We start from the raw sequence: 24,586 nt of genomic DNA, 5'->3' as shown, positions 1-24,586 counted from the left end.
TCACTGCTGGATGAAATTTAAGGTAATTTTTTAATTAAAAATTACTCAGATACTATACAAGAGTAGTTTTACAAATATAAACTCAAAAGGAAAAAAAATGGAGGCTTGAATGTTGTAAAGGTTTGCTTGACTAAAAGTAAGATTTAAATAGATGTTCTTTTTAACAATGTGATTCTATGACCTCATAAAAATAGATTCCAATAAACATCACAATCCCTAAATAGGCGGGCATGGCCCCCTCAGGCTTCTCAAGTCTGAGGATCTTCTCAGTGGTGTCCTCATTCAGCTCCACACCCAAAGCTTTGCTGGTCACACAGCCATAAATAGTTGATCGCCTATCTTTCAGTTCTCATAAATCTTAGGTAAAGCATGCCATCAAGGAGGTCTGGCTATCTTGGTTAAAAATGATACTGTTCCCTTCTTTAACTGCCTTCCTCTCCATTTTAAAAACCCATTTCAAAAGCTCAGCCCTTTAGAGAATGGGTTTTATGGCTTATTTTGAAATCAAAACCACATCTGTTCAAGGGCCTGATGTGGAGCTCTACCAAGTTTTTCACCTGACAGAACTGGCAGTTCACATGGCATCCCAGATTGCCCTATGGTCCCTCAACTACAAAATGTAGTAAAAGAAACAAAAGTGAAGCCAAGTGTTGGTCCTGGTGGTACACACCTGTAATCCCAGAAACTCAGAAGACTGAGGCAAGAGGATGGCAAGTTCAAGACCGGTTTGGGCAACTTTAGGGAGACCGTGCTTCAAAATAAAAAATAAAAAGGCCTGGGTATGTAGCTCAGTGGTACAGAGTCCCTCGGTTTAATTCCCAGTACCACCCAAAAAGGCGGGGGGTGGCGGGCGGGCAAAAAATAAAAGGAAGACTTCAGGGGTATTCAAAAAGATGCCTAGTAACTCCCACCTCATCTGAAGGAGAGGGTTACACCACATGGAAGAACTCTGAATGAGCAACAATGGAGAGGGATGGACTTTGAATAAAGGTATTTCATTTGGCACAGATAAAATGCTTGGGCCTACTACTTGGAATAGGAGCAGTCCATCTGTCGTTGGAAACCTGATTTCCCATCCTCCACACCACAGCATTTCTTCACCTATAAAGGAACTAACTCTACAACCATTAGGAAAACCCAGCAGGATGGAGTCTCTCTCCTCCAGGCTAAAATCTAAGACAGTATTATCAGTTGTGACGATTTAGGCAAAGGAAATGGCAATCATAAAGGCCCTGAGTGGGGAAAGGCCTGGTGTTGGAGGAACAGCAAGGAGGTTACAGGTCTGGCTGGAGCACAGTGAGAAAGACCGGAGTGGGAGGTGAGGAGGCAGAGCACTGGCCAGTCTAAGAGCTGAAGCTCACAAAGCCTTTGAATGCCATGATCCCACCTGGATGCTTTTTCTCTTTTTTCCTTTTTCTTTTTTTGTGGTATTGGAGATTGAACCCAGGGGTGCTATACCACTGAGCTACATCCCTAGTCATTTTTTTTTAAATTTTGAGGCAGTATCTTGGTAAATTGCCAAAGCTGAACTTGAGCCTGAGATCCTCCTGCCTCAGTCTCTCAAGTTGCGGAGACTATAATCTTTAGTGGTGCACCAACTCCTGCCCCCCATCTGCCAACCTCAGCAGACCTAATTTCTTTTCAGATAATGGTTTTGGCTGCTATGTCAAAGACAGACAGAAATGGTGAAGGCTGTAGGAGGGAACAGAGGAACTGGGGTAAGAGGCAATGGTGATTTGGATCTCAGTGGTAGAGAAAGAGATGGTGAAAAGTATATATACATATATATTTGAAGGTAAAGGCAACTGATGGACTACATATTGGGTATGAGAAAACAGAATGATTTTAGTTTTTTAGATGAAGCAATAAAAACGGAACTGATATTCACTAAGATGGAGAAGACTACTGGAGGAGCAGTCTGAGGAAGGCAGTGAACTCAAGGTTTACACATATTGAGTTTCAGATGCCTGTTGGAGTTCCAAATGGAAATACCAAGTAGGCAAGGTAAGGAGAGCTGTGTTGGGGATGGATGATTCATCACCCATCTGTTTACCTACCCACCCGCTAGCCTAACCATTCACCTACTATATTTGCTCTTTTTTCTTGGTACCGGGGATTGAACCCAGGGCCTCATACTTGCTAGCTGAGTGCTCTACCACTGAGCTACATTCCCCAGCCCTTACCAACTATATTTAAAGCTCTGAAATCACCAAGAAATAAAGAGGAGGCAGATGAGGGAGGAAAAAGGCAAAAAGACTGAATTTTGGGGTATTCGACATTTAGAGGTGAAGAGATGGAGAGGAATCAGCAAATATAAGTAGATATACAAGAAAAGTTATTCAAGAGTCTCCCTGTTCCCAAAGGTATTCTGCATCCAGTTTTTGATTCTTCTAGCTGGGGTCTGAGAGATCATGGAGCATGGCTGCACCTTGTATGAATTCATGTCTCACAGAAAGCATGAAATAACAAATGCTCATTTGCAGTTTAAGTTTTGTTAGGTAGAAATAGGTTAACTATTAGTTTCTAAGTTTGTAAATATCAGCACCACCAACAAAAGGGGTCACATATACAATAATGATATTCTTTAATTCATGAGCCGATGAGCATATTTGGTGATTCTGCATGGATTACTTCTAGTCAAAATGTCTTAAACTCCTTTCAAGATTAACCTAGACAGTGATTGTCTCACAGATGTGCATGTGAACTGTCCCTTCTCCAACTAGCCTGATCTTCACCAAACATTCTAATTGCAACAAAAATAAAAAATTCTAAGAATCTATGAATTCTAAGAAGATAAGGTCTCAAAGCTAAAAATAAGCTTGCTTCAAAAGCAAAAACAAAAACCTAACTAAAGTTCTTTGGTTTCATTTCCTCAGATCCAAGAAGAAGACAATGTGGAAAAGAATTTCAGCAATTCTAATTTTAACTGTTCTGAGCTCAAAAATATCCCTTTAGAATTCCTGGGGGGAGGGCTATACCATTAAGCACTGTAAATGTGAACTTTTACAACTGGCCGAAGGCTCACATGTCTGCCTTGACTCTAGAAAAAAATGAGGGGATTGTAAAAAACTGAAAAAATTTTAGATAAAGCAAAAGTTCCCCAGGACTTCCTTCCACCACCTTGCCCAGAGGTAATCACTCTGATCAGTTTAATACTTTCCCTTAGACACCATTCTATAAATATATACACACATATATGAACCCACATACATATATATTAGTACATTTTCATTTACACAAATGGGACCACATTTGCCATCTTATTAACTGTATATCTTAGAGGATGCTCATGTTGGGATATACAAATATTTCCTATATTTTTAAAAATTAGATGATAATACATAATACAAATGTGACAACCGACACAACCATTCTTATTGATGGACGTGTAGATAGTTCCTAAATTTTTGCTATTACAAACTAAGTGGTGATGAACCTCTTGAACATGCTTCTTTGTGCCCACGAACAAGTCTTTATTGGCAGATACTTAGAAGTAAAAATGCTAGGGTGAGATGCAACCAAGAGGCACAGAAAGTTACAAGATTTGCTCAATGTGTCCATGACTGTGGAAGGAGGACAGACAGGGCTCCTCTGGGAGAGGAGAGCTGGGGTAGTAGAAAATGACACTAAAGAGAAATGCTAGAAAACCCTGTTTCCTCTTTTACAATTTTATGAACTTCTCAATTCACTCCTGTATCTGATATCTGGGATTATCCTTCAGAAGCCTGCCGTTGGGAAGGAATGCCATTGCAGGCAAACAGAACACATCAAAATGTTACCAGTGGGGGCTGGGGAGTAGCTCAGTGGTAGAGCATGTTTGAGGCCCTGTGCTCAATCCCTAGTTTAAAAAAAAAAAATCCTAAACAACATGTATCCCATTTGTTTACAAAAAAAAAAAAAAAAAAAAAAAAAAAAATCCTAATGGCATGAAAAAATTAAATTTTATTTTTTTAAATGTCCATACTAAACACAAACACTGTAACCAGAAAAAAACATACTTAAAGCTTGTACTATAATGCGATGGTGGAAAAAGCACTCTATATGTCAGCCAGAAAGTTATAAAAGCTCCCATTAAACGTAGTGAGTGACCAAGTTGAAAAGCCAAGGAGGTGTCTCCAGGTTGCAAGGGGGCAGGAGGGAACCATGCATCATGCTGCATGTGTGGCAGGCTATGGCATGGAGAGCAGGTGGGATGACCATGCACAGGGTCCAAGACAGCAGAGACATTCTTAAGGTTCTTAATACATGCTGCCTCCTTCAAGCTCACTGGTGGAATTTATTTATAAATTTCGGCTAATTTGATAGAAACAAGATACCAACTTGTTTTACTTTGCTTTTACCTGGAGATCAGTGAGATGGAATATGTCTTTTTTTCATTTATTACTTCCTCTTAGCTTAGTGGCAAGTCCCATGGAAGAATAACCCCCTGCAGCTGGGTGCTGTAGCACACACTTGTAATCCCAGCTACTTGAAAGTTGAGGAAGGAAAATTTCAAGTTTGAGGTGAGCCTGGACAATGCAGTGAGACCCTCAAAAAAAGGACCATCATTGTTCTTTCCCAGGCCATTCCATGGGTTTGGAAGTCACTGAGCAGAACCATAATCCACTGTGAACTCCTCCACTAAGAACCTCCTCCACTGTGAACTCCTCGGCCAAGCTGTCAAAGCCCTCCACCATCCTGCTGTACTCAGGACCCTTCCTTTCTTCTACTGTGTCTACCATGTTCAGGATAGGAGCCCTCACCCTAATGGCACCCACAGTGGGAGCCTGGCAAAGAGTTATCAATTAAGCATGAGTAATTAAGCGACTAGGATCTGAGGGACAAAAGGAACTCCCAGATTTGCCAAAATGGCACTTCTCTACAATTGCAACTGCCCCCAAGGGCACTGTGGAAATATATGTCCTTTTGGTTTTGGTGGTGATGGGAGGGAAGCACAGAGTAAAAGGGACCAGGATTGCTAGATGTCTTGCAACTTAAGTATGGTCTTACCAAGACTGTGGGACCTTTTAAAGTCCTGTCATACATTTACGCAGGTGGGAAACCTGGATTTAACTCTTTAAGCCTAGAATGGAACTCTTCTCTAGTTTATAAATATTAATACAGGAGAATGTATTAATTATAAAACAAATTGTAGAAAGAAGTGTAAGGTTTGACAAGGTTCAGAATCACTCTGATTTAAGTAATCATTTAGCAAATATAGGAAAAGAAGTAGAGAATGGTAACTGCATACAGGATCTACCACATAGCAGTACCTTCCTTATCAGCAGAAGAAGGCTACCTATGGGCCCCAGATCTACATAGAAGCAATCAGTGATCCCCCAGACCCAGTTCTTAGGTTATGTTTCCTAACTTGTTTCATTATTTCTCTGTCTGAAAAAAGTCCCCAAATGAGCTGAAGCTAAAGTAAATCAAACTAGAATCCAGGTTTAGAAAGAAAAGTGACACCTTCCTGCTACGGCCAATTGTTTCCTAAAATTGTCTTGTCATTTATCACCAATTCAAACCAACCCAGATCAATTCCTAAATAGTACGAAGTAGCAGCAAGGGCTATTTTATTCTACTCCTACCAGTACTCCTCCCTAAAATCAACACATTAAACAATTTAAAATCTATTCTGAAGCTCTATAATAGTTCTCCTGGAAATACTAATGCTTCTGTTCTAATTTCATTTATTCAGTTTTGTGTTTTGCACAAACGTGTTATAAGTCAATTAAAATTTTACTGGCAGTTGCTGCTTTACAACACTAAAATTTACATCTCTTAAAGTTCCATACTTATGGTAGAACAAATAATGTTTTTAGAAACCAGTTACAATAATGTTATTAGAAGAATAATGTTATCAAACCAATATTTTAAGAGATACAAATAGAAAGTTAAAGTCTTATAATATTAAATTTGAAACAAAATTAATATGAAATCACAACTTTTTTCTTTTTTTTTTTTTTGAGGTACTGGGGATCAAACTCAGGGCCTTGTGCTTGCGAGGCAAGCACTCTACCAGCTGAACTACCTCCCCAGCCCTGAAATCATAACTTTTAAAAATGTTTTTTTATTTCTGTCTGCTGAAAGGGCCTAGGAACAATGGCACCCAGTAGCACCTTAACCTTGGTTTCTAATAACATTTCTATATAACATTTTCTACTAAAAGGGAATTCACAAAAGAAATGGTTGAGGGCTGGGGAGATAGCTCGAGTGGTAAAGTGCTTTCCTTGCAAGCACAGGGCCCTGGGTTCAATCCCCAGCACCGCAAAAAAATTAAAAAAAAAAAAAAAAAGAAAAAGAAAAGAAAAGAAAAAGAAATGGCTGCTAAGCTAACTGTCTGAGTTCAGGAAAGTTCAAGGTGAGCCTGGAACAGAATTCAGGGGTAATATATTATGATATCTACAACTTTTATTTTTTATTTTGAGACAAGGTCTAAGTTGCTGAGGCTAGCTTTGAACTTGTGATCCTCCTGCCTCAGCCTCCCAAGTCCCTGGGATTATAGGCATGTGCCACCAAGGTCAGCTTTCTGTTCCATTTTTTTTTTTTTTTTTTTTTGCAAGGGAGGTCAGGTATTGAACTAAGGGGCATTTAACCAGAGAGCCACATCCCCTGTCCTTTTTTTTAAGAAAAATTCTTTTTATTTGTTCTAATTAGTTGTACATGACAGAATACATTTATACATTTTGATAAATCATACATAAATGGAGTGTAATTTCTTATTTTTCTGATTGTACATATTTTAGCATCACATCAAGTCATCCAGTCATCCAGTCATATATGTATGAGGTAATAACGTCTGTTTCACTGTACTATCCTTTCTATCCAATCCCCTGTCCCCTCTCCCTAAAGTAAATCTATTCCTCCCTACCCCTGCCCTGCTGCCCGCTACTGTGAATTAGCATCTGAACATCGGAGAAAACATTTGGCCTTAGTTTTTTGGGGTTTGGCTTATTTCATTTAGCATGATATTCTCCAACTCCATCCATTTATCAGCAAATGCCATAATCTCATTCTTCTTTAAAGCTGAGTAATATTCCATCATATATCTATATATCCCCACGTTTTCTATATCCATTCATCTGTTGAAGGACACCTAGATTGGTTCCAGAGTTTAGCTACTGTGAGCTGAGCTACTATAAACATTGATGTGGCCATGTCACTGTAGTATGCTGATTTTAAGTCCTTTGGGTATAAACCAACAAGTGGGATAACGGGGTCAAATGGTGGTTCCATTCCAAGTTTTCTGAGAAATCTCCATACTGCTTTCCAATGGTTGCACTATTTTGCATTCCCACCAGCAATGTATGAGTGTACCTTTTCTCCCACATCCTCTCCAACACTTATTATTGATCATATTCCTGATAATCACCATTCTGACTGGAGTGAGATGAAATCTTAGAGTAGTTTTGATTTGCATTTATCTAATTGCTAGAGATGTTGAACATTTTTTCATATATTTGTTGATTGACTATATATCTTCTGTGAAGTGTCTGTTCAGTTCCTTAGCCCATTTATTGATTATTTGTTTTTTTTGTTGTTACGTTTTTTAAGGGTTTTTTTTGTGGTGCTGGGGATTGAACCCATGGTCTTATGCTTGCAAAGCAGGCACTCTACCAACTGAGCTATATCCCCAGCCCAATGAGTTCTTTATATATCCTAGAGATTAATGCTTTATCTGAGCATGTGGTAAATATTTTCTCCAAATCTGTAAGCTCTCTCTTCACATTGTTTCTTTTGCTGAGAAGAAGCTTTTTAGTTTGAATCCATCCCATTTATTGATTCTTGATTTAATTTCTTGTGCTTTAAGGGTCTTGGTAAGGAAGTTAGATCCTAGGCTGACATGATGAAGATTTGGGTCTACTTTTTCTTCTAGTAGTCACAGGGTCTCCTTTCTAGTGCCTAAGTCTTTGATCCACTTTGAATTGAGTTTCGTGCAGGGTGAGCGATAAAGGTTTAATTTCATTTTGTTACATGTGGCTTTCCATTTTTCCCTGCACCATTAGTTGAATAGGCCCAACCCTTTTTTGTATTTTTATTTTAGAAACAGGGTCTTGCTGATTTGCGTAGGGCCTCACTAAATTGCTGAGGCTGGTTCTGAATTCTTGATCCTCTTGCATCAGCCTCTCGAGGTACTGGGATTATAAGTGTGTGCCCCTATGCCCGGCTTCAGGTTTTTTGTTTTTTGTTTTTTGTTTTTTCTTTTTGTAGTGCTGGGGATTGAACCCAGGGTTTTGTGCTTGTGAGGCAAGCACTCTACCAACTGAGCTATATCCCCAACCCCCCAGTTCTATTTTTAAAGTGAAATTTTTATACATCGCTAGAGTGGATATTCCTAGTCAAAAGTATCTATACATTTAAACTAAAATAGTCACTAACACAAATATGAAAGAACATTAATCACTTTTCATAGAGTCAATAGTATTTACTAAGAGTTTTTGCAAAAGTCAAAATGATAGTCACCAAAAACTCCATCTTCCTGAAAATTATTCTAAAAGCAAGTACGGAAGTATGGTAGGAGGAGAAAGCCACCATTTCCTAAGCATGTGGGGCAGAGAGGGCTTCCTCTGAAAAGAGTATCCCTTGAGCTGGGCTCAGAGTTGAACTGCACTTGGCCATATGAGCACAAAGCAAAAGCTGAGCACAGGGATCATCACGGTTGTACCTCAGCCAGGCCTTTCACTGAGGCCATGTCCATGCCAAGGTTTCTTTTCATCCCTGAACTGTAACTGAGAAGCCAGGTCCTTTCTAAGGTCTCAGCTGCCAGAAACAGAAGATTCAATACCGATTTACTCACAGGCCTGAAAGGTAATGCCAGAGGTCTGTGGGATTCATTTTGTTTTCTAATGTAATATGGCCTCATACCAGCTTCCACATCAAGACACAGAATGCTTTCTCTGATCATTTTATGTATTCAAATTTATTTCTTCTAAGAATAAACTTTTAACTTCTTTTTATGTATTTTTGTGTATCTGCTTTCCTAGGAGGGCAGAATAAAGAAGTTTCCTCACGGTGGTACACACCTATACTCCCAGTGATGCAGGAGGATTGCAAATTCGAGGCTAGCCTCAGCAATTTAGTGAGATAATGTCTCAAAATAAAAAATTAAAAGGGTTGGTGATGAGGCTTAGTGGCAAAGTGCCCCTGTTTTCAATCCCTAGTATCAGTCAATCAACCAATCCCAAAACAAAACCAAAACCCCCAACAAAATAAAAATGGCTGGGATGAGTGCTCTAGTACTGTGCAAAAAAAGAAAAAAAAAAAAAAATTAATCCATGTTAGGTAAACAAAAGCTTTTTTGAAATTTTTATGACTATGCCACAGTTTCCAATAAATCCTTCCAAGAGAATAAATTATCAGTGTAAAACTATAATGCACTAATAAAAACAAACTTTAGATATCGCTAATAAGTGGAGGTTGACACATAATGGGGGGGAGGGAAGGGTTAGAGTTAGGGTTAGGGAGGGGGGCAAGTATGGAGGAAGGAACTACTGTATAGAGGGTAAAGAGGGGTGGGAGAGGTGGGGGGAAGGGAAAAAATAACAGAATGAATCAAACAACATTGCTCTATGTAAATTTATGATTACACAAATGGTATGCCTTTACGCCATGTACAAACAGAGAAACAACATGTATCCCATTTGTTTACAATAAAAAAAAAAAAAAAAAAAACAAACTTTAGAAAAGGATCAATACAAAAAAAGAAAGAATGAAGTGGTCTATAAAAAGTAGAAATGGTATAAAACAGAATAAAGCTATTTCTATCACAGAAAAGAATGAAATCTGACACAGCTTTCCTATGAGTACGCCACAGTGAATCTCCACATCGTGCACATCTATAATACCAGGATTCTAATTAGAATAAAATACACTCCATGTTTGTATAAATATGTCAAAATAGACTCAAGTGTTATGTATAACTAAAAAGAACAAATAAAAATTAAAAGAATTATCAGAATAAAATCGTTACATATAGTATACTAGGAGGCATGATTATTCTTGTATTTTGTAATGCTGTGGCTAAAAGAGCTTTGAATGTCTTTTTCCAAATAAAAATAAAGACGTGATAATCCTGATGAATGTACAATCTGTCCTGGGGAAAGCAGCACCCATTAGGTCACTGTACTTCAGTTTTCAGCTCAAGATTTTGAATATGGTTGGCATATAAGAAGTATTTATGTCTGTTTTGTAATCTTTTTCTTTCAAAAATGTCAAACATGGGGCTGGGGAGATGGCTCAGTTGGTAAAGTGCTTGCTTTGTAAGCGTAAGGCCCTGGGTTCGATCCCCAGCACCCTCCCCCCGCCCCCCCGCAAAATGTCAAACATACAGAAAAATTCTCTTATTTTTGTACCTATTTTATGGTGGTTTTTTCCTTCTTGCTGTTTGTTTTCTTGTACTAGGGATTGAACCTGGAGGCACTTAACCACTGAGCTAGAGCCCCAGCCCTTTTCATTTTTTTATTTTGAGATAGGGTCTTGTTAAGTTGCTGAGCCTGGCTTTGAACTTGCAATTCTCCTTCCTCAGCCTCCCAAGCTGGGAATTACAGGTGTGTACCACCCTGCCCATCTTATTTTTGTACCTATTTTAAAGATAAATCTAGGGTTCAATAGACATATGTGAACATTATTTCTAGTAATTCATATTCATGCATTTCAAATCCTTTAAAAATTAAATAATGAGGGCTGGGGCTGTAGTTCAGCAGCAGAGTACTTGCCTAGCATGTGCAAGGCACTGGGTTCAATCCTCAGCATCAAATAAAAATAAACGTATTATGTCCCTCTACAACAAAAATATTAAAAATAAATAAATAAGAGAATTCAGAGACTGTCATCTAAATAAAGCCTACTTTTAAACAAATAAAAGGGGTTAACTGAGGGTCTCTTAATTTATAGCAATTTATACCTAGATATACACTTTCTCATTTTAACATTTCCATTAAATATATTCCAAAGATTAAAAGTCTTCATTTGTTTTCACTAGTTAGTTAGGAGACTAAAAAAAGGGAAACTATCTTCTTCCAGGAGGTTGGAATTTCAGTTTGCAGTTTGAAATCTGGAACACAGCTGATTCACCTAATTAAGAACACATTTTGGTTATTTTTCCTTACTAGCCTTTCAGCATTGTTGTTGTTATTGCTTGGTTTTTTTTTTTTTTTTTTGGTACCAGGGATTGAACTCAGGGGCACTCGACCACTGAGCCATATCCTCAGCCCTATTTTGTATTTTATTTGGAGACAGAGTTACTTAGTGCCTTGCTTTTGCTGAGGCTGGCTTTGAACTCTTGATCCTCCTGCCCCAGTCTCCCGAGCCACTGGGATTACAGGTTTGCACCACATGCCCAGCTTGCTACAGCTTTTTTAATCCACATTAACATATTAACATTTTGAAAAAACATTTTTTAAATAGTTGCCTATGTTAAAAGATCAGGAGATCCAACATGAGAATTCAGCTTTCAGGCTTCCCTGGAGACTCCTGAGGACCTGGCCACAAGTGGTTTCCCTCACCTTTCCAGCTTTATTAAGGCATAACTGGCAAATAAAACTATATATAGTCATGGTAGAGAACATGATGCTTTGATGGGTGTCTAACTGCCACATGACAGCTGGCCTGAGCAGGGGCTGCCTCGCTATTAGGGCAGGCTCTTCATACTCTGCCAAGGCCACGTACACACTGTCAAGTGTCTGCCCTCCTCCCTATAAGCTTAAGAGCTAGAGAGCCCTGGTCTACAACACTACCTCACTCCTAATTCTCCAAACTGTTTTACTTATGTTGAACTGACTGGAAATACTCTTAATTCATTTTTCTTTCTTTCTTTTTTTTTTAACTGAAATTCAACTGAGGGATGCTCTACCACTGAGCTACGTCCCCAGCCCTTTTCACTTCTGATTTTGAGACAAGGCCTCACTAAGTTGCTGAGGCTGGTCTTAATCTTGAGATTCTCTGCCTCAGTCTCCTGAGGCATCACAAGTATGCACCACTGTGCCCTGCTATTATTCATATTTTAAAGTTTTGCTACTAAATTATATATAGTTTCTGATTGAAGTTCTAGATTTTTTTTTTTTTTTTTTTTTTTTTTTTTTTTTTTTTTTGCGGTGCTGGGGATTGAACCCAGGGCCTTGTGCTTGCAAGGCAGGCACTCTACCAACTGAGCTATACCCCCAGCCCTTAAAATGTTTTTAAATATATTTTTTAGTTGTCAATGGACCTTTATTTTTTGTTTATATGTGATGCTAAGAATCGAACCCAGTGCCTCACACATGCTATGCAAGTGCTCTATCACTAAGTTACATACAACCTCAGCCCCTAAAATTTTTAAAAAAGGTTATTGCTTTGATAAATTCTACCTTCTATCTTCTATTCAGAACTGTTTCAGCCTGATAAAAAATAAAATACAACACATACTGAGCTCACACATCCTTTACTTTTTTCTCACTTCAAATCCAGTTAAACATTTATGAGCTAAAGAAAAAAGTGATAAAAGAATTTCTTAAGTTACTACCAAGTAGTCACAGACCTTAAATGTTCTGCTCTTGTATAACAAGAGACACGAAGTTCTGCTTTTCTGTTACAGACAGTTCTGAGACACCATATGGAGGCTCTTGATTGCTATAATATAAAAACCAACCTTTTTCAAGGGACAGGGAATGCATAAGAGAGAGACTGGGATTAAATACACACAATGTGGGTGTGGATGTGTGTGTGTGTGTGTGTTTATTTATTTATTTGTGTATATATATGGGGAGGGGGGGTTCTCAGTGGTACTGCTTACCACTGAGCCACATCCCCAGCCCTTTTTTTATTTTGAGACAGGATCTCACTAAATTGCTGCGGCTGGCTTTGAACATGTGATCCACTTGCCTCAGCCTCCCAAACTGCTAGGATTATAGTTGTGTGCCACTGTACCTGGCATCTGTAGTCCTTTTAATTTTTTTTTTTTTTTTTTTGGAGACATAATCTCACTAAGTTACTTAAGGCCTTATTAAGTTGCTGAGGCTGACCTTGAACATGGAATCTTCCTGCCTCAGCCTCCAGAGTTGCTGGGGTTATAGGCATATACTACTGTACCCAGCAAACATACAGATTTTTAAAATAAAGTTCACTATGGCATTTTCTATATTCTTATCTGAAAACACAATGGGACCAAGAAAGGTTATAATAAACTCTTGACAAGTTGCCATAAAACAGATTAGGAGACTGAAGATAATTAAGAAGCAGTTCTGAACTCTTTTCTTGTGTGGTACTGGGGATTGAACCCAGGTTGTGTGCATGTCTGGCAAACATTCTACCACTGAGTTATATCTCCAGCACTTTAAAAAAAGTTTATTTTGAGACAGAGTCTTACTAAGTTGCACAGTCTAGCCTCACACTTGCAAACATCCTGCCTTGGTCTCCCAAGTAGCTGTGATTATAGGCATGTACCACTGCAAACAGCAGCTCTGAACTCTTGAGTTTCCATTAGGGAAGTAATCTTACTGGGTGGCAGTGGTGTACAACTGTAGTCCCAGTTACTCAGAAGGATTGCTTGAGCCCAGGAGTTTGAGACCAGTCTGGGCAATATAATGAGAACCTGTCTAAAGAAAGAAAGATGATCTTAATAATACTACATTAGGTAGCAAGCCTTTCAAACAGTTTCTTTAATGAAGCTGATTAAGTCAGGCATGCCATGAAATTTTTACATACATACATTTTACATAAATTTTTACATTTGACAGTCTATGAAAAGCTTGAGGGAGGGTACTGAGGTATAGGAAAGCTAACAAGAGATCACTAACAAAAAAATTTCCAAGATGGTGAGTTTTACATGACAAAGTATATGGTGGTAAGAGAGTCGGAGAAGTAGTAGAGAAGTGCAAGATTAGTACATAAGTTAGAAGTCACAGAGAGGAGCTACACATTGTCTTGAGGTAGGCTATGTCACAGGCTAATCAGGCTGTATACAAATACCTTGTGTATTTAACTTTCTCCTTGCTTTGTTTTCAGATGTTCTCTATCTTTGTGATGATGCTCTTGGCTTGACTGAGGTGAGAGGAATGTAACAGAGGAACAGAGGCAGAGTGGTTTCACATCCAGCTCCTCTTTCTCCTTGTCAGATAAGGGTTTTACCTTTCCCATTCAGCTAGCAAGAAAGAACACCTCTGAAGACCACACAATGAGGTGCTTTTCTTTTATAAGTACAGACACTATCATCACAAGGATGCTCACACAGCCTCGGCTACCCTGGGAGAAAGTCTGGTCCCTCTAGCCCTGTGAGGGGTCACTATAATTTTGATCATGAACAGCTAAAAAGTGGAGGGTAGTTTACAAAGGAGAACATTTTAGCCCTTCCTTTAAGTGCTGATGCTAGTGTTTCAAATGTAACAGATTTATGTTTCTGAAATTCAGCCACTATGCTGAATATTTTAAGCGGGGTTGAACAAGAAGAGGTGGAATTAGTGACACCCAGGTCTGAATATGCCATGATAAACTATTTAATAACCTCATTCCATTCATGCTTACCTAGGAATTTTTCTCTAGTAGCAAAATTTATGTTCAATGTACAAAATCTGATAATGTACAAGTTGACCCAAAAATAAACAATGTGAACATACTGCTAAGTATTCTTTCAAGAAGCATAGCATTAGGAGAGTGGGTATTCAAACTCGAGGTCCTGGATTCAAGTCCTACTGTGAGTACTGGGCACAATTTGGGCAGATCATTTCATTTCACTGACCCTTAGGTTGTTTTTCTTTCCTCACCTATCAAATGCAGATAATAGCAGTTACTATGTCATTGCATCATACAAAATGCTTCAGCACTGCCTTACATGCAGTGTGTCATGAGTGTTATCTATTATGCTGTCTGTACAAATGGATATACTTATTTCTTCCCTGCCAAATGGTTTCACATCATAAACGCTGTTTCATCCTGCTTTGATCCCTTAGGATTGTATTGCAAACATTTTTCTGTATGAATAAATACCTTTACTACATACACAGAAGCCTTGGTGAGGCTGCTGCAGGCAGTACTTAAGCAGGGTTGCCTGCTTTTATATCACATGACCTCACCACTCTGAGCACAGCTAAAGAGAACGAAATCAGTCGGGTAATCCCAGTAGTTCAGGAAGATGAGGCAGGAGAATCTTGAGTTGAAAGCCAGTCTCAACAATTTAGCAAAGTTCTAAGTAACTTAGCAAAATCCTGTCTCTAAATAAAATTTTAAAAGGGCTGGGGATGTGGCTCAGTGGTTAATAAGCACACTGGGGTTCAAGCCCACCCTCCCAAAAAAAAAGAAATCAGCAAATGATGCAAAAATAAGGCAGGCATTTTCAAAATGACCAGATGATGTGGCTAGCAGCTCCGCTCAAAGGGTTACACTACACAAAGCTGCAACTAGGCAAAACCAATTGGGTACTCCTGGGAAGGCTGAATGTGAGACAGTCAACAGGTGAGTGGTGCAGGAGGGGGAAAATGCAAAACAAGAAAGGGCAGCAGAGCTGAGGGGCTGAGAAGAGAGGGGAAGATCTTAGAGGGGTGTGCCCTCAAAGGAGACTGTGGGACTGGTCTCTTCCTTTTATTATCACTTTTCAGTCATGAGGTGAGTGGTTCTACTCCACCATACACCTTCTGCCTTGTCACAGGCTCAAAAGCATTGGTCATGAACTGGAATCTCCAAAACTGAAAGCCAAAATAAGCCTTTTCTCTTTGTAAGTTGGTTATCTCATGTTTTGTTATGGTGACAGCTGACTAACACAGGAACCTGTAGATTGACCCACAAAATTAGCCCTATATGACAGATACTGATAACTGCTCACCCCACACCCATTCCTACCTGTGTGGACTCCATGACCACAAGCCAAATGAAGTTATGGAGAACTGATGGAGCAACGTGAACAGGATCAGTATGTCTATCTGGTCACCCAAGAGTTCTGGTCTCATTTAATAGAAAAGATCAGTTTCTCTAGTGGGTAAATACCTTTCAATCCTAGAAATATTATTTTAGAATTAAATATAGAAATATTTAAGAGAATCAAAATCATAGTAAAATATTTTTTGTGTTAAGGAGAAAGAACATGCATGAGGCCCAGGCTCAGACCCCACACCACAAAAAAACAAAAAACAAAAAACAAAAAAAACAAAAAACAAAAAAAAGAGAGAGGAAGGAGACTAGACTATATTTTATGATTTTGTGATGTTTGTAAGAATCGACCTATTTATTAGACTGGCAGTCTTAGAATTTCAAATTTAGATTATAACTGAATAATTTATTTAGGACTTGTGATGTTAATTTGAAAATCTTAACAAGCTCATATACAGTATGGGGATATTTAAAGAAATCTAAGACTTGGTCAGGCAACAAGATGGCTCACTCACACCTGTAAGGAGGATGAAGCAGGAGGATCACAATTCAAGGCTAGTCTCGGCAACTAAATGAGACCCTATTAAAAAAAAAAAAAAAGACTAGGAAGGTAGTTCAGTGGTACAGTGTCCCTGGGTTCAATCCCTAGTACTTAAAAAAAAAAGGGGAGTGGGTATGGGAAAAAGTCTAAGACTCATCTGTAAGTTTAAGAGGCAAAATAATTTTTTTTTTTTATTGAAGAGTTTTATAAGGTTTCTGGGTGTTTTTTTTAAAATACCTTTATTTTGTTTATTGATTTTTCGGATTAAACTCATTGCCTCACATGTGCTAGGCAAATGCTCTACCACTGAGCCACAACCCCAGCCCCAGTTTCTTTTTTAAAGTCAGACAAATGAAATTCTTCCAAAGCAAATGTTAAATTTATTAATGCCATGTGAAACATGTGAAGGTTATCAATTAACTCTTACAGGTCTTATTTAAGAACTCTTAAAAGCAACTATTAAAATCTCCAGGTAAAAACAAAACAATCAGATCTATAAGCATACAAAAGAACTAGGATTTGTATATTGTAAAGAAATCTTAACATTTTGAAAACTAAACTTCTAAGTAGTGTTTTCTGTTACAAGTGCTTATCCTATCAACATCCTTCCTAATTTCAAGTCTAATTCTCTGTTGATGGACATGGAACCGGAAAAACTATCCTCCATTCTACTTTAATGGAAGCCGAAGAATTCTAATTTTTATTGTTTGTATAACATTTAATTTATTTGGAACTTTATATGAAAGATCAAAGCAGTTGACATTTCTTTATCCTCTCAATGGTTCTGAAATAAAGTATGGGGTATGATTATATGACTCTTCTTTGCAGAAGAAAATTTTTGCAAGGTTAGGCAGGATTCTTAAGGGCTGAGAATGACAGCAGGGCTTAATCTCAAGATCAGGATTCACTTCAAGACAAGATAATGAATAGTAGGTGAGAAACTAAGTAGATGAGCAGTCTAGTTGAATGATCTGTGCTACATACTTCATATATTTCATTTCCTTGTTTCACAAGCACTTTATTTCTACTTCTCTCTGTCCTTCCTTTTACCTTCAGAAGGATGGCATGTAATTTCCAAGAAATAATGGTAAAGCACAGTACCCTATATCCTTCCCTACTCACTCACTCCATTTCCTGTTGCAACCACCTAGTTTTCTACATCTTAGCTGCACTCACATAACCCAAGAACAATTCAAATATAACACCAAAAAACAGAACAGTAATAGTAACAACTAAGGTCAGATTTCCTGAGACAGATGTCAAATCCACACATGTTCTACAAAAAACAAACTTTTGAGACTTCAAATTATACTACAGAGCTGTAGTAACAAAAACTGCATGGTACTGGCATAAAAACAGACACAGAGAACAGTGGTACAGAACTGAAGACACAGAGAAACCCACACATCTATAGTCACCTGATCCTTGACAGAGGTGCCAAAAACATACAATGGAGAAAAGACAGTCTTTTTAACAAATGGTGCTGGGGAACCTGGTTATCCATATGTGAGAGAATGAGACTCTCTCTCACCCTGCATAAAAATCAACTCAAAATGGATCAATGGCCTAGAACTTAGACCAGAAACTATGCAACTCCTTAAAGAAAATGGAGCATCAACACTCCAAGATATAGACACAGGCAACAATGCCAGGAGTTAATAAACAGGATGAAATCAAATTAAACAGCTTCTACACAGAAAAGGACTTGATTAAGAATATGAAAAGACAATGTACAGAATGAGAGAAAAATCTCTGCTAGTTACTCTTCTGAGAGAGGATTAATATCCAGAATATATCAAGAACTCAGAAAACTTACCACCAGAAAACAACCTGATTAATAAATTGTCAAGATTTTTTTTTTTTTTTTGGTGGTGCTGGGGATTGAACCCAGGGCCTTGTGCATGCGAGGCAAGCACTCTACCAACTAAGCTATCTCCCCAGTCCAATAAATTGTAAAGATTTGTAACTGCAGTCAACAGAAACCAATCTGATTAGTTCAAGAGAAGAATTTATCAAGCAATAAAAACAGAATCACTGGGAGAACTGAAGAAACAAACTTCAGGCCAAGGTTTCAGGAACAACTCCCCCAAACACACTGCAGACTGGGCTGCCAAGGGAGTTGCTACCTCAAGGACAGATCAGGAAGCTGCCAAACAAAAGGCACCATCCAAATGGGGAAGCTGACACTATAGCTGCCAATTCCAGACCCACATCTGCTCTGTCAAAATGTGTCACCAAAAGGATGGGCCAGCTACCCTCAGAACCTGCCCTGCTTCTCTCCCTGTGACTACTTAAAGCAGCCTTGTGCAAGTGCTTTATATTGGGCAAACTTAAGGTCATCAGGGAGACTTAGTTGTGACTGTTAAGAGAGTCGGAGAAAAGCACTTTTGAGCAATGTAGTCTCTCCTGTCTCAACGGGACTGGAATGGATGTGGAGATAGTCAATTCAGAATCCAGCCCTCAAAGAGCAAGTTCTCACCACACTCCTTTGTACAAATTCAGTATTCTAATACAGTGGGTTCTCAAATCACCTGGCGTTCTATTTAAAATCAGATTCTGAGACCAGGTCTGGATTAAAGCCTGAGGTTTTCTGTTTCTAACAAGAAATGGTGACATTGATAGTGCTGGTCCATCAGCCATAATGAGTAGCAAGGGTTCAAACCAGGGATAACAACTCACCACTGATTTTGTTTTTATTTAAAAAAAATTTTTTTTTAAATCTTTTACCACTGATTTTGTAAATAAAGCTTTACTGGAACACAGGCCCATTTTTTATATAGTATATAGTATCTATAGCTACTTTTGCCTTACAATGGCAATTAAGTAGTTGTGACAGAGACTATATGACCTGCATAATGAATTTTCTTCCACTCTAAAAGAATATATTACCTGTCCATTCTTTTACATTATAGAATAAGGATTTAGTGTCACATTGCAATACAAGCATTTTTAACAAGATAACAATGTTCTTGGGGCTGGGGTTGTGGCTCAGTGGTAGAGACCTTGCCTAGCATGTGTGATAAACTGGGTTCATTCTCAGCACCACAAATGAATAAATGAACAAAATAAAGGTCTATCAACATCTAAAAATAGATTTTAAAAAAGATTTTATCTTCTATTGGTTATGCTTTTAGATTGTTTTAAATTAAAGTCTTAAAAGGCTTCTGAAACCTTAGCCAGTAAAGCATGGGCTTGTGAAGCAGCTTGGGAACACCAAACAAAGAGTTTGCAGGGGTATTCCTGGGGAAGTTCCTTATTTCCAAATAAAAAGAGGCCCCTAGGGTAAAACTATGTATCCTGTATTTGAAGAGTGTATGAAGATGGAGCAGGAAAAGCCACATTGTGACCACAAAGAGAGGAACCCCGGAACAAGAAGGGTAGAACAGAAAGGTGGGAAAACCCCAGGTTTGATACCACTGAGTTTGCCAACTTGAGACTTCTTGTTATGTGATATAATAAGTCTGTTATTGAATAATACGGACATATTATTTTCATCTGCATACATCTTAACTAGTAAAAGTGACATATTATTTACAAAGGACTTTCACACTCACATTCTCATTCGAACCTCACTCTACAGGAATACAGGAAGGTATTCAAGTGAGGGGCCAAGTCCAAGGAATATAAAGCTATTTTTTCTACATAGCTTTTAAGTAACAGAATGAGAAACCAAGATTTCCATAGCTAACTTCTTTTCCTTATACACCTTCTTGATTCCATTTGGTTCTACCAGGTAGTCTCTCAGCAGTCACTCTAAGAATGCCTTTTCACATCTACTCTGTTGATGTTTATTACTTCCTATACTCTGATAATTTCCATTTGGGGTATTTCTTCAGAATCTTCATTATTCCAGTCATTGTTTCATCTAGCACAGATACGGGTATTAAGTATTATCTATTCACTTAATATGTGTATTAGGCTCAGGAAGAGAGGAATTTTGTAAGGCATGATTTTTGCCTTCAGAGACTATAATCTAGTTATGGATACAAGATATATGATAAAATAAGAGAGACATAAGCCAATGTAAGTGTGTAGGAATTTGGAATGAAGAAAGCATTCTGAGGATATTTCAAGGATACAATTAGTCTAAGGGGACCTCAGCAAGAGCTAGACCCAAAACAAATAGAATGTAGACTTGCTCTAAGTGTCACTTTATATGTTAGTCTTAAATGCCTTCTAGAACAAGGAAGCAGATTTTCATACTGCTATGTGTGCCAGAGTAAGAACATGGAGACAATAAACCTTACACCCTAATTATGAGTCCTAAATGAGATAACATAAGCAGAGCAGATCACAGTGTTGCCACAACAGGCTGTGGAGAAACATCAGTTCCTTCCTCTTGGTTCTGAATTTCAGTCCATTTCTCAGCTTCCCCAGCTGCACACTCACAAAATACAGGAACTAAGGGTCCGCAACTTGACTTTTTCTGTTTATTCTGAAGGATCATGTACCATGGCCCAGGAACTCACTACATGTATGTTGAATACCACGTGACTAAATAAAAAAGAAGATGCTGCCATTTTTTTCAAGCTGTACCATTACCAGCTCTAGCTAACAGAATTGTTGTTTTAGCCACCATTTATTTCATGGCTAGGATTCAGGAAGCACAGGATAAAAGAGCCTCTTCCTCCTGCTCATCCTAAGGTGAGCCATTTATACTAATGCAGACTGTTTTATTTTGTAGGGCTGACACTTGATCTTCTGCCACAGGTAACAGGCAGTGCTGGAAGAGATCCATGAGAAGTCATAAAGAACTGTCAGGTGTCACTGGACATAATTACTACTGAGCCCTCTTCCTGCTGAGAGTGTCTGATAAACATTACCATGTCACAACCCAATTGCTCCTTTAATCAAGAAGGTACAATGGTAACCATAAAATGCTGTCTCTATGACATTAAGTATGTTTATTCAGCGAGTGGGATGAATTAAAGAATTACACAGACAGGACGGGCCACGAGCACATGTGTAGATGCGCCCTTTTCCTCAGTGCATACCTCCTCGCAAACTTCACGGACTGCTGCTACACCTGGTTCCTCCTCAGGTTCCATGCCACCTCCAGGGACAATCCATCGGTCTGGATGACGACTACTGCTCACCAGCAGCACCTGAAGTCATAGAGATCACATGGAAGGGGTTAAAAATTTAAAAAGACATTTGGACAAATGTAGAGTTTAAATCCCACAAATGTTAAAGTTACAATTAAGATCTATTCTTTATTTATCCCTCTTCAAAATGCATTTTTATAAGGTAGGTTTTCATTTCATTTCAAAAGGACACTGCCTACTAAAAACAGACGGGCACCTGTTTTACCCTCCCCCAGACTCAGGCATCAGTCTTATCTCCTCCTTGTCCCTTTGAACACATACCTGACAAAGTCACAAAAAGACAACTAAAAACCAAAATGTTACTAATGAGCTTGTCAGCACCAGGAGCTCTGTCAGAAGAGGTCCCTGGCTGGGGTGGCCACCATGAAATGCGTTCCCTCCCCAGTTCTCCCTCCTGTGTGTCCCAGTTCTTGTTCCATCAGATGGCTGCAGGCCAATATAACTCACCACCCTAAGCTCTAAGTGTGCAATGAGAACCTTTCCTCTATGGGAGAAGCAGAGCGTTCCTTTTACCATTCACTCAGGTGAGATAAATCTGGAGTTTTAAAACTAGGAAATGTTATTAATGGAAAGAAAACTAAACAAACCACATATAAAACACTGCCATAAAATACTGTTTCACTAATAAAAGGAAAAAGAATAAAGTTTAAGAAATTGAAACTTGACCAGTATTCTGATCACGGCTGAAATAAAAATTTTAAATGTTTCTATTCCCTTTCCCCACCCCTCTATGGGATAGATGCTAATAAGCAAAGTCAGCTGGACTCTCCTTTGGAGATAGAGCTGGGTTGGCATTATTTCCAAAACTAAAGGAATACTTAACTGCCCCTAGACCATCACTTTCTGATGATGACTACTGGGCCTCCCTATTCTAGACCATACTCCCTCTGAGTGCTTCATTTCTATCTGCAGTCATTCTGCTGCTCCCCAAAAATGCTACTCCCTCTCTGGTCCAGTTACCCTAATGCCTTCTGGGTACTGACCTTCCAGTCATCTCTCTCCCCCTTGAGGTCTCTCCAGCTATGGGTCTTTGGAAATTCTACTCTCATCCTTAATCCCTTTTTCCCTGTTACAACAAATTCTCCTAATGCTCACCTATGAAACCTGTTATGTGCAGAATGAGAGGAGACCATGGAGTTAGGGAAAGGGTTTGAATCCATGTTGGTTACAGACGGAAAGAAATAATGTCTTATACTTACATGTAGTATTTTGAAAAAATGATATAACTCTGCTTTGTTTAATACAATGCAGAATAATTTAACATTCTATGAAATCCACAGTATTTTGTGGTATGTATAAATGTTCAATGAAGGGATACTCAATATAAGGCTCCATGAAATTTTGCCATTAAGAAGAGTCCCCTACCTCATATCACACAAAAAATTAACTCAAGATGGACCAAGTTAAGTTTAAGAACTGAAGCTAAAAAAGAAAAGAAAACATAAGGGTAAATCTTCATGATTTTGGATTTGGCAAGACATGCCAAATGCTCGGCTATGACACTAAAAGCATGAATAACAAAATAAAGAATATGGTAAATTGGACTTCATCAAAATTTAAAACTTCTAGGCATACAAGGACACTATCAAGAACATGAAAATACATGAAAAAAATCTGCAAACCATACATCTAATAAAAGTATAGCATTTAAAACATAAAAAGAACTCTTACAATTCAACAAAAGACAACAGTTCTCCAAAGAAGACATATGACTGACTAATAAACACATGAAATGATGCTCAACATCATTTAGTCGTTAGGGAAATGTAAAGTAAAACCACTGATGAGATCCTACTTCATACCCATAAGGAGAGCCATAATAAGTGCTGGGAAGGATGCAAAGAAAATGAAACCCTTGTACTTTGCTGGGAGGAAAGCAAAACGATTCAGCCATTGTAGAAAACAGTTTGATGTTTCCTCAAAAATTCACATAAACTGGGCACAGTGGCACACATCTATAATCCCAGCAACTTGGGAGGCTGGAGGATCGCAAATTTGATGTCATTCTGGGCAAGTTAGTGAGATGCTGTCTCAAAAATTAAAAGGGCTGAGGGTGCAGCTCAGTAGTGAAGCACCCCTAGGTTCAATCCCCAGTACAAAAGAAAAAAAAAAGTTCACATAAAATTACCATATGACCAGAAATGGAGATGAGGCTCAGTGATACAACACTTGTCTGCCACGCATGAAGCCCTGGCTTTCTATCCCTAGCACTGTACGTACACAAAACTATTACCACATGACCTAGTAATTTCTAGGTATATATACAAAAGAACTAAAAATAAGTACTAAAACAAATACCTGCACACAAACATACAGAGCAGCACTATTCAGAATAACCAAAAGGTAGAAATCACCCAAATGTCCATCAAAGGACAGACAGATAAACAAAATGTAGCTGGGCATGGTGGCACACACCTATAACCCCAGCGACTCAGGGGGCTGAGGTCAGCCTCAGCAACTTAGTGAGGCCCTAAGCAATAATGAGACCCTGTCCCTGCCTCAAAATAAAAAAATAAAAAGAGCTGGGGATGTACCTAAGTAGTTAAGCACCCCTGGGTTCAATTGCCAGTTTAAAAAAAAAAAAGCAGTGTATACATACAATGGAATATCATTTGGCCATGAAAAGAATGAATTACTGACATTTGCACAACATGGATGAAACCTGGAAACCTTACACTAAAAAGAAGTCAGACACGAAATGGGAGACATGATACGATTCCATTTATATGAAATACATACAACAGGTAAATCCAGAGAGACAGAAAACAGACTGGTTGTTGTGAGGGACTAGAGGAGGGAGAAAATGGGAAGCAACTGCTTAAGTACAAGGTTTATTTTGGGGAGATGAAAGTGTTCTGAAAATAGATAAGAAGCAGTAAGTGTCAATGAATTGTTTACTTTAAAACAGTTAATGTTATAGAACATGAATTTCATCTCAATTTTTAAAAACCCAATTGGGCGTGGTGGTGCATGCCTGCAATCCCAGCAGCATGCCTGTAATCCAATCGATAAGAAAGATTCAAGAAAAAGCAGTAAAATGAGTTAATCCTTCACTAATTTATTATATAAATGACAACAAAGTCTCACGTCCCCTGCTTCCTAGAAAAATGTTTACCAGCCATTCTAA

General features: G+C 38.5%; 1 protein-coding gene across 2 annotated transcripts in view; it reads right to left on the bottom strand.

Annotated features, from left to right (window-relative positions):
* The window catches only part of LOC306665597 (diphosphoinositol polyphosphate phosphohydrolase 1), a 99,314-nt gene that overhangs the window by 22,954 nt on the left and 51,774 nt on the right, over positions 1-24,586 (bottom strand). For both annotated transcript variants that reach the window (XM_079147266.1, XM_079147267.1), the window contains one exon: positions 21,349-21,459. In XM_079147266.1, the coding sequence (XP_079003392.1) occupies positions 21,349-21,459 (111 nt within the window). The remainder of the gene's footprint in view (positions 1-21,348; positions 21,460-24,586) is intronic.

Source organism: Sciurus vulgaris (genome assembly GCF_902686455.1).
Source record: "Sciurus vulgaris genome assembly, chromosome: 7".
Lineage (NCBI taxonomy): Eukaryota > Metazoa > Chordata > Mammalia > Rodentia > Sciuridae > Sciurus > Sciurus vulgaris.
Note: the sequence above shows the minus strand (reverse complement) of the source record. Positions and strands in the feature narration are given on the sequence as shown.